The 10,551-nt window shown below is 33.7% G+C and overlaps 2 protein-coding genes across 2 annotated transcripts; both read right to left on the bottom strand.

The window, feature by feature from the left end:
* Positions 1 to 5,077: 5,077 nt before the first annotated feature.
* LOC101897666 (RING-box protein 1A) lies at positions 5,078 to 6,413 on the bottom strand. Its single transcript, XM_005176080.4, has 4 exons — positions 6,280 to 6,413; positions 6,129 to 6,214; positions 6,028 to 6,055; positions 5,078 to 5,468 (listed from the first exon to the last, which is right to left on the bottom strand). The coding sequence occupies exons 2-4, from the start codon at positions 6,204 to 6,206 to the stop codon at positions 5,248 to 5,250; spliced, it is 327 nt and encodes a 108-aa protein (XP_005176137.1). The 5' UTR covers positions 6,207 to 6,214; positions 6,280 to 6,413; the 3' UTR covers positions 5,078 to 5,247.
* Positions 6,414 to 7,076: 663 nt separating this feature from the next.
* LOC101900642 (RING-box protein 1A) lies at positions 7,077 to 8,703 on the bottom strand. The gene is made up of 3 exons (XM_059129826.1): positions 8,650 to 8,703; positions 7,712 to 7,810; positions 7,077 to 7,471 (listed from the first exon to the last, which is right to left on the bottom strand). The coding sequence occupies exons 2-3, from the start codon at positions 7,800 to 7,802 to the stop codon at positions 7,224 to 7,226; spliced, it is 339 nt and encodes a 112-aa protein (XP_058985809.1). The 5' UTR covers positions 7,803 to 7,810; positions 8,650 to 8,703; the 3' UTR covers positions 7,077 to 7,223.
* Between the last annotated feature and the right edge of the window lie 1,848 nt (positions 8,704 to 10,551).

The raw sequence follows: 10,551 nt of genomic DNA, 5'->3' as shown, positions 1-10,551 counted from the left end.
TATAAATTTTTATAAAATGTAGAGCACATATTTTTATGTAGATAGATAGACAATTTTTTATTGATGATTACTGGCGTGTCAAAGCGGCCGGCTGTACCTTGTTAAGGACTCGGTAGTTGATATTCTGATATTCGTTGAGGCGCCCAGGTATCACCCAAAGGATTTGGCTATATTAACGATATTACCTCGTCGGTGTAAGGATTATTGTTTATGACGGCCAAATGTAGAAATAGTTCCTTGGACTTCTGCTCGCTATGCAAGGTGTTCATGAGAAAGCAATGGATCTAATTCACAGCTCTTTCTATTTGGCGGAACAAAGTACCTGTTCGCTTTCTAAAACATCTAATCCCTAACCATATTATTAACAAATGTCTTACACTTCTATATCCTTTCCCAGCATCTCCTTATATATTTTTATCAGAAAAATTTGTTCCATAACTTTGAACAAAATGAAAATGAAATGAACAAATTAATTCCAAAATAAATGAATCCATCTCGCTCTTCCACCTATTTGGGGGCATCAGCTTTTTTTTCGTCTTTTAGACTTCGTAGAGTATCTCCTGGCTTTCTAATATATCTAATTCTCGTACATAATGTTTTTTTATTCATCCTATGTTCTGGTCCAACATCGATTCTTTGTTTTTATAACGCCCCACCCCCCCCCCCCCAAACAAACAAAGTGGAGGGTATATTAAGTTCGTCAATTCGTTTGTAACTCATCGAAATAATCATTTTAGATTCAACAGAGTATATATATTCTGTTGTAACCACGCTACAGTCAAAACGAATTAAGATAGAAAGCTAAATTTTTGCACAGATCTGTCTATTGTCTGCAGACAGGTCAAGTTCGATGATAACGGTACCCCCGATTTTCGGTATTTTGATGATTTTAGCCACATTTTTCAATGGAATTGTATGAAATCACACACAAAGGAATCTTGTGAGAAGAGAATTATCTATATAGGTCCACGATATCGTATAGCCCCCTTATAACGAAACCCCCCGATTTTCGGTATTTTGATGATTTTAGCCACATTTTTCAACGGAATGGTCCATTGGAAGAGAATTATCTAAATAGGTCCACGATATCGTATAGCCTCCATATATCGCAACTTCCGATATTAGGTATTTTAAAGATTTTAACAGAATTTTTAATGGATTTTATTTTTTTTTTTTTTTGAAAATGTCCTAATTATTTCCAAATGGTGGAGGGTATTCAAAGTTAAGTTCTTAACTGGGCCATGTAGGTCCACGTCTTCGTATAACCCCCATACAACGGTACCTCCCAATATTCGATATTTTGATGATTTTAGCGTCATTATTCACCGGAATTGTTTTAAATTTGGTATTTGAAGTTCGTAATGGACTCTATAGCCAAAGACAGAAAATTGTCAGTGCAGGTCCACGTCTTCGTATAGCCACCATATAACGGTACCTCCCGATATTCGGTATTTTGATGATTTTAGCGACATTATTCAGCGGAATTGTTTCAAATTTGGTATTTGAAGTTCGTAATGGATACTACAGCCTATGACAGAAAATTGTCTGTGCAGGTCCACGTCTTCTTACAGGCCCCGTATAACGGTACCTCCCGATATTCGGTATTTTGATGATTTTAGCGACATTATTCAGCGGAATTGTTTCCAATTTGGTATTTGAAGTTCCTAATGGATACTACAGCCTATTGTCTGTGCAGGTCCACGTCTTCTTACAGCCCCAATATAACGGTACCTCCCGATATTCGGTATTTTGATGATTTTAGCGTCATTATTCACCGGAATTATTTCAAATTTGCTATTTGAAGTTCGTAATGGACTCTATGGCCAAAGACAGAAAATTGTCTGTGCAGGTCCAGGTCTTCGTATAGCTCCGATATAACGGTACCTCCCTATAAACGGTATTTTGATGATTTTAGCTACATTATTCAACGTTTATTTCATGTTTCGAATTTGAATATGGTAATGGCTTATGACAAACAATGCCTATGTAGGTCCACGTCGTATAGACCCCAATATAACGGCTATTTTCGGCTCTTTTATGATTTTAAAAGAATTTCTAACGGAATTCATTTTTTGAAAATTTCCAAATTCGTTCCAAATGGTGGATGGTATTCATAATTCGGCCCGGCCTAACTTACAGCTTTTTTACTTGTTTATATCATTATCATTTATTCCTCCTCTGTTCTATAACTTTGAACAATATATAATAGAAATGAGTAGAAGTTAATTGCCTAAACCAATTGTATTGTTATTTTATGTGCACATTTTCACATTGGATAAATGTTATCTTTACAACATTTCATTTAAAGGGTCTTCCTTCGACTAATTATTTCACATGCTCTTAAAATTTTTTAGGGTCATTTTTTTAAAGCTATAAAAGACATCAAATTAAACTTGCATTTAATTGCAGATGTACAAAATAGCCGAGCTTGGTTCTAAATGTTTTTTGATAACTTTTTTTTTATAATCTTGCTCGACTTGTTTCCATCTCATTACAATAGTAATAATCATAATAAAACACAAGAAATAGTATGTAAGTTATTTCATTTAAATTTGTTGTAAAAAATATTTAAAATGGATACTATCTGGAAAAAACAAAAAATAATATTTCCAAATTATTATTATTTTTGTTTTTTTTTTTTTGTTTAAGATGTATGTATGTCGAAAAAGTATGTTTTATTGGCCTCCAAAGTAAATGTTATTTGTCTTATGTGTTCTAATTGTGTCTTTTTTAATTGGGTTATTATTGAAATATTTTTTAATATTTGAAAAGTGTACAAAATGTGTTGCAATGTATCTTTGTATCAAGCGAGGTTAGTGTTTTTAAATGTTAAAACGAGAGGGGTTTAATATTTTTCATACTCTGGGCCTCTAATTCATGGTTTAGGAGGGTATTGTGTTTGTATATTTGTTTGTAATATTTAGAAATTGACATACGTAATCTTCTTAATATCGATTTCTGGGTCAATGCATTTGCTCCGTTTCGTTATGAAGCCCATAAGATCCGATTATTGCAAAATCGTTGCACAGGAACAAGGATTCTATTGATTGGCGGCTTCAACTACTAGTATTTTTAAAATTATTAATCTACAAATTGTCTCCCCCAATTCTAATTCTAATTTATTTTTATATTTTATTTTCCTCCCCTTTTTTTACAGATGAAAAATTCAAACACAAATGCAAGCAAAATATTAATAAAAATGATAACAACAAGACAAACAACAGTAATAAGAAAAAGAATAATTTAATTAAATCTTATAAAGAAAGTCATAGCAACAACAATTGTGCTAACTGTAATTACAATATAACCATAAAAAAGCTAAGAATAGAAATAAATCGAATTCAAATGATGTATAATTCATAAAATAAATTATTAAATAATTCAGGAAATTATATAAAACAAAAAAAAAAAAAAAACTAATAAAATCGAACTTCTATTATAATAAAAACTTAAAACTGAAAGTGTTAAAAAATAAATATAATAAAATATAACTTTAAAACAACAAACCTTTACATATTTGTAGTTTTTCAAAGGAAGTATGAAGAATGTTCCTGTTATACATACCTTTGCAAATATTTGGGGGCATTTTTTAAGTTATTTATTTTTTAAAGCAATTGAATCAAAAAGCTTTTAGTTTTTTATTATAATTATTATTTTAAACATTGTATTAAATGATTCTCTGGCAGATTTTTAATTTGTAAATAAAATGTTTAATTAAAAAATAGAACTAATATGAAAATTATTGTTTAGTTGTTAATCAGCTTACTATTTTTTCTCTAGCAAATTTTATTATATCAAATTTATATGAAAAAAGTATTGTTTTAATTTGATATATATTATAAAATAAAAATAATAACTTCTATAATTTTTGTTGTTTATTTTGATTTAGCTACTTTTAATTTTTATGCCCTACAACGCTATATGTTGATGTTATAGGGTGCGGTTTTAATATCCTCCACTTCAAATTTACTTAAAGTAGCCCGATAAAGTAATGCCCTCTCTATACTCACTTTCCAAGAAAAACGGCCTAATTATGCCTCTGGACCAAAATTCACAGCAGTGATTCGTTTTGATCACCTCGGTTTTTTAATGTAAATGCGCCGATTTTCTATGCACCAAATCCTCTGATAGCTTTGGCCGACAGCTTTTAAATTATTCCAGTGACAGCTTTTTATATTGTTTATAAGCGTTCAAAAGCAGAAGCCCCGGCCATGGTGATGGTGTGGGCCGCCGATGGTCGCTCTCCGCTTTTAATCGACCGTGGCATCAAAATAAATGCCAACTATTATATCGAAAATATTCTGGAGGTTGTATTAAAGCCTTGGGCTTGCAAACATTTTGGCAGCAGACCTTGGAAATTCCAAGAGGAATTAGCACCATCGCACTCAGCGCGCCACCCAAGAACGGCTACAGAATGAGGTTCCTCGCTTCATTTCCAGCGCACAATGGCCACAAAATCTCCGGATACCAATCCGTCGGACTATTGTGTCTGGAGTATTTTGGAAAGCAAGGTTAGCACTAAAAAAATACCAAAGTGTCGATCACCTCAAGCAAGCGCTTCGCCGGGAATGGGCCAAAATATCTCAGAGTAACATTCGGGCAGCGTGTGAGGGTTTCATTGGCCGTTTGAGGGCCATACTTCTTGCCTAAGGTTACCAATTCGAACAAATCTAAACTTATTCTAAAATTTGATGCTATTTCTGACATTTTTTGCTCTCATTCAATAAAATTAAAAAAAAAAAATTAAAAATTTTGTCGTTTGACTTTGTTGTAATTTTTTATCTCACCCTGTATGCCATATGAGTTCTCCCAGGAATATTAAGAGGTACTGCAAACGAGGGCAATGAGGGTATAAAAAAGATTGGTAAGGTAGTTTATTCGCGTTACCCTTTAATTTTTTATCCGGGTCACGTGGCTCCCAAAGTTTTGCTATGCTAAATTACTGGGATACTTAAATGGGTCCAAGGTGAAGTGGATTTAACGTTTGCGCTTATTCTACAAATGCTTACCGTGTATTTTACATACTTATTTTTCAATCCCATCTCTTCTTACTTCAAACCTAAATAAATAAAATTAATTTCTAGCAGCATAGATTGCTTCTTTTGTTGAATCAGTAGTTTTTAATGCAAAATTACATTTTCGTACATAAATTATATGATTGGAATAGAAAAAAAATAAAAATAACCTAAATATTCAAACTCTAGCGCTGTCGCTCCACTGCAATCATCCAAAGGGTTAGAGGTAACACTAGTGTCCATACTTTTGGAAATCCCATTCTCTGTTATCCAATGGACAGACTTGGCGGGTCTTTAACCAACGTGATATACAATGGAAGTGGAAAGCATGATTACAAACACCCCAGGCCACTGTGCATTCTTCACTGGTGGCAGATGCTTGATTTGCTTGACACTCAATGCATAAATCCATAATGTGATTTCGGCAAATGGCGCAATTGTCAACAACAATGTCTGGAAAAGAAACAGGAATGGGAAGAGTTATATTGTGTTGAATGTAGATGTAAACAATGTAAAACTGTGACAGCATGAAAAAATAATATAGGTAGGCGCTTCAACACATCTGGCTGTACAATGAAATGTCAAAATTTTGAATGAAAAATTTTGGAATTCTTAAAAACTGAATGACATTGTATAGGAAACCACCTCAATATATTTTTGCAGTATTTGCCAGGATGACAGATCTTAATGCAACTAACTGCATTCTTCTGCCATTAGCAGAGGTTGCAGAAAGACGCCGCATTGTCGGCTCAAATCGCCGCCAAGTTACTGAATAAAATGTAATAGTGCGCCAACATTTTCACCAAATTCGTATAAATATTTTAGAAAATATATTTAAAGATGATAGTTTTTAATTATTTTCTTTTGCGCCGAAATTTTGCCGCCGCCGACGCTGCTTGGTTTACAACTGACGAGTTCCGCTTCATTGTCCGGCAACGATCTGTCGTCGCTCAAATAACCAAGGTTATGTTAAATGCGAATACGAATTTCTCGTGTAAACAATTTTACTTACCCCAAGCCCACAAGGCTACAGCATTCCACTGGAAACAAAAGTAAAAAATATTAGTTTATGACTTTCCAAAAATACATAAGTTCTGAGGAGTTTGCATCTACCTTCTTCACTTCGAATCGTTTCTTCTCACCCTTGCTACTGGATGAGGGCATCTCGAACTCTTCTTCATCTACTTCCATTTTGTTGTCTATAGTATTGAATGGATATCATGAGATGGATAGTACTAAATTTTACAAAGTAAACAATCATTACCTTTTCAATTTTCTTTTGTTACCTTCAAATAAAAAAAATTTTGCAAGTCTTAGTCTTGTTTAGGGTTTCGTAGCTCTACTTGCAAACACTAATAGTATCGATGCTGGCAATATCGATATTATCGATATTTTAGTTTAAAAGAGAGTATCGATTGATAGTTTTTTTTTATCGATATTATCGGACGAAACGCCAGTGCTAATGCTATGTTCTCATTGCACTTTCAATCACGTTGTTCGCTCTCAGAATTAGGTACACGAATTAATCCATTTATACGGCACGTAATTCATAGCAGCATAATTCATTTTTTCCTGCAAGAATCTACTAGGTTTGCAATTTCTTCGATATCAAAAAGGTAACATCGGTTATCGTAGTAAAAAACGTTTACATTCTTGCAGAAATTACATGAAATTAGCATTGATAATAATGGAAGAAATTATCGTTTTCCTCCAAATATTATTTTATCTTTTATTTAACTATTTTTATTATTGTTTTGAACTTTTTGTATAAATGTTGACATTTTATAAATATTTTTCTGCTTTTAAATTCGGTTGGAGAATCACCTGTCGAAATTTTTTGTCGATACAAACATTGTGAAAATATTGCCTCTTTTGTTTCCAGTTTTCTATCGGAATTCCAACTCGTGGACAAAAATTGTACCTCGGATGAGAGAGAGAGAGAGAGAAAAAACTTTACTTTCGTTTATAAACATGCTTTCGTTTGCGCTTATTCTACTTATTCCAATACCATATCTTCTTACTTCAAACCTAAATAAATACAATTAATTTCTAACAGCAGAGATTACTTCTTTTGTTGAATCGATAGTTTTTAATGCAAAATTACGTTTTCATACACAAATTATATGATTGGAATAAAAAAAATAACCTAAATATTCAAACTCTAGCGCTATTGCTCCACTGCAATCATCCAAAGGGTTAGAGGTAACACTAGTGTTCATACATTACGAAATCCCATATTCTGTTATCCAATGGACAGACTTTGCGGGTCTTTAACCAACGTGATATACAATGGAAGTGGAAAGCATGACTACAAACACCCCAGGCCACTGTGCATTCTTTACTGGTGATAGATGCTTGATTTGCTTGACACTCAATGCATAAATCCATAATGTGATTTCGGCAAATGGCGCAATTGTTAACAACAATGTCTGGGAAAGAATCAGAAGATGGGAAGAGTTATATTGTGTTGAATGTAGATGTAAACAATGTAAAACTGCGACACCATGAAAAAATAATATAGGTAGGCGCTTCAACACATCTGGCGGTACAATGAGAGGTCAAAATTTTGAATGCAAATTTATGAAAATTTGTTAAGTTCTTGAAAACTCGTATTATAATAACCACTGAATGGCCATTTCTATTTATTTTATTTTGTATTCATGATGGTGAAAGATTTTGATGCTACTACATGCATTATTCTGCCATTAGCAGAGGTTTTACGAATCGTTTCTTCTCACCCTTGCTACTGGATGAGGGCATCTCGAACTCTTCTTCATCTACTTCCATTTTGTTGTCTATAGTATTGAATGAATATCATGAGATGGATAGTACTAAATTTTACAAAGTAATGTGGCGTTTCCACTGCACTTGATTCGCTCTCTATTCGTTGTTTGACCCTTAACTATGAAAAAACTACTTAATTCTTCACACAAAATTTCCTGAGCGAACACTCATATTTGTACATTGTTCAAATGAAATCACTCTCAGAACAACGAAAAAATGAGTCCCATCCCTAACAAATGAGAGCATTTATCGAAAAAATAAATTATGACATGTAAAAATTAAAAATAGGAAAATTTAATGAAATTTAAAAATTTTTTGGGAAGACTGAAAATTATGAATGAAAACTACAATGTTGAATGGCCTATGTACATTCAAACGAAAGTTCATTTTGTTTTCTATCTCATTCGAGGTACGCATTTTGTCCACAACTTAAAATTTCCACAGAAAACTGGAAACAAAAGAGGTAATATTTTCAAAATGTTTGTATCGGCAGAAAAAATGATTGACAATTGTCTCTCCAGCAGAATTTAAAAATAGAAAAATACAAAAATATGTTCAAAATGTCAACATTTACACAAAAAGTTGAAAACGTGAATGAAAACTATAAAATTAATGATATAATAAATCTTTGGGAGAAAAACAATCATTTCTTCTATTCATATTAGTGAGAATTTAATGCATTTTAGTATAAATTCCCATTAAAATCAACAAACAAAGTTTTTGAAAAAAGGAATTATTTTACAATGAATTACAAATCGTTCCGTATGAACGGGTTAATTCGTGTACCTAATTCTGAGAGCGAACAACGTTGTTCGGTTTCCAATGGAAACATGCTGTAAACAATCATTACCTTTTCAATTTTCTTTTGTTACCTTCAAATAAAAATTTTTTTGCAAGTCTTTGTATGCTGGCAATATTGATAGTATCGATATTTTAGTTTAAAAGGGAGTATCGATTGATAGTAGCTTACAATAGTTGTGTTCCAGTACTTTTTAGTAGTAAAACTAGCAGAAGAGAGAACAGTTCGAAATGTCATTCTCATTTAGGTTTGCTCAAAAAATAAGGGAACGGAAAATTAGCAGAAATGCGATAAAATGTCAAAATTCAAAAAGTAAACAGCCTAAATCGGACTGGTGAAACCTTACTGAAAAGGTCGCCAACATTTAAAAAATGAGTATTGAAGACGATAAGTTAAAATTAATAATTTATAATAATAATTAATAATCTGATTCCTCATTCAGCCAGTACTCTTCACTGCTGGAATCATCCATTAGTTGCTCCATATATTCTCTTTTTTTTTTTTTTGCACGACAAATATTAGTTTTTCCATTAGTTTTCAAGTTGATCATTTTCTTTATTGAAATGTATCAATACATTTTTCAACCTTATTAGCCCTGCCAATTAAATGTCAAATTTACAATATGCACATTTCTGCTCGGCCAAATTCATGTAGCTAAAACAAGCAGAAATGTGCACCACTCAGCGCCATTTTTTTCTCGAGAGAGCTGCAAGTTTTGCTAGTTTTTGGAGTACGGGAACGCGTTGTAGCAGAATTAGTGCTAATTAATACTAATTTGCAGGTTCTGGAACACAACTAATGTGTTGATACAATTTTTTTTCTTGAAAACCCAAACAATCTGGGATAACAAATGATAAAATGAAGCATGGAAGAATCAAGAAGGAAAGACATGCAATCATATGTTTACAATTTTTTTATATTATTCATTTGACAACATCTCATTGTCAAAATATTTATTTTTAAATCCAGTGTACAGGGTGAGAATTGGTTACCTTTGGTACGAATTATAACCTTCAAACGGCCAATGAAACCGTCACACGCTGCCCGAATGTTGCTCTGCGGTATTTTTGTCCATTCCCGGCGAAGCGCTTGCTTGAGGTGATCGACACTTTAGTATTTTTTAGTGCCAACCTTGCTTTCCAAAATACTCCAGACACAATAGTCCAACGGATTGGTATACGGAGATTGTGGTGGCCATTGTGCGCTGGAAATAATGCGAGGAACCACACTCTATAACCTTTCTTGGGTGGCGCGTGCTGAGTGCAATGGTGCTGAGTCCTGTTGGAATGTCCAAAGTCGGCGGCCAAAATGTTTGCGTGCCCAAGGCTTTAATACACCTTTCAGAATATTTTCGATATAATATTCGGCATTTATTCTGTTGCCACGGCCGATTAATACGAGCGGTGACTGACCATTGACTGTTATGGCGGCCATCACCATGGCCGGTGCTTGAGTTCTGGTGGCCAACCGCAGCTGACCTCTTTGGCAAGTAAACACAATCATCACTGCTGGACAACGAATACTTTCTCATCGGAGAAAACCGAATTCGGCAGTTCACCACTTTCGGTCAAGTGAAGCTCCTTTGAGTCTATTTTCTTTCTGTTGCGGTGTAAGTTCTTCCACTTTTTGGAATTGCAATGGCTTCACCCCGAGCTCATTTTTCAATATTTGCCGAATGGAATATTGCGATATGTTCAGCTCACGAGCCATTTTGCGACGCAGGTTTCGATCAAGTCGTTTCTTTAATTTTCAAACCATTTCTGCCGATGTTGCTGTTTTCTACCAGTACCACGGTAACGAGCGATGGTACGCGACACAAAAGATTTGTTCAATTTTAAATGCTGGAGTCCTCTAACAAAAGTCACTTGCGATTTTCCAGCCAAATATAAAGAAATCACACTATCACGCTAGAATTCCATCACGAATAACTTTTTTCTGGAAAATTCTCACCAA

The sequence above is a fragment of the Musca domestica genome, unplaced genomic scaffold (genome assembly GCF_030504385.1).
Source record: "Musca domestica strain aabys unplaced genomic scaffold, Musca_domestica.polishedcontigs.V.1.1 69, whole genome shotgun sequence".
Classification (NCBI taxonomy): Eukaryota; Metazoa; Arthropoda; class Insecta; order Diptera; family Muscidae; genus Musca; species Musca domestica.
This window is presented reverse-complemented; position numbering and strand designations above follow the sequence as displayed.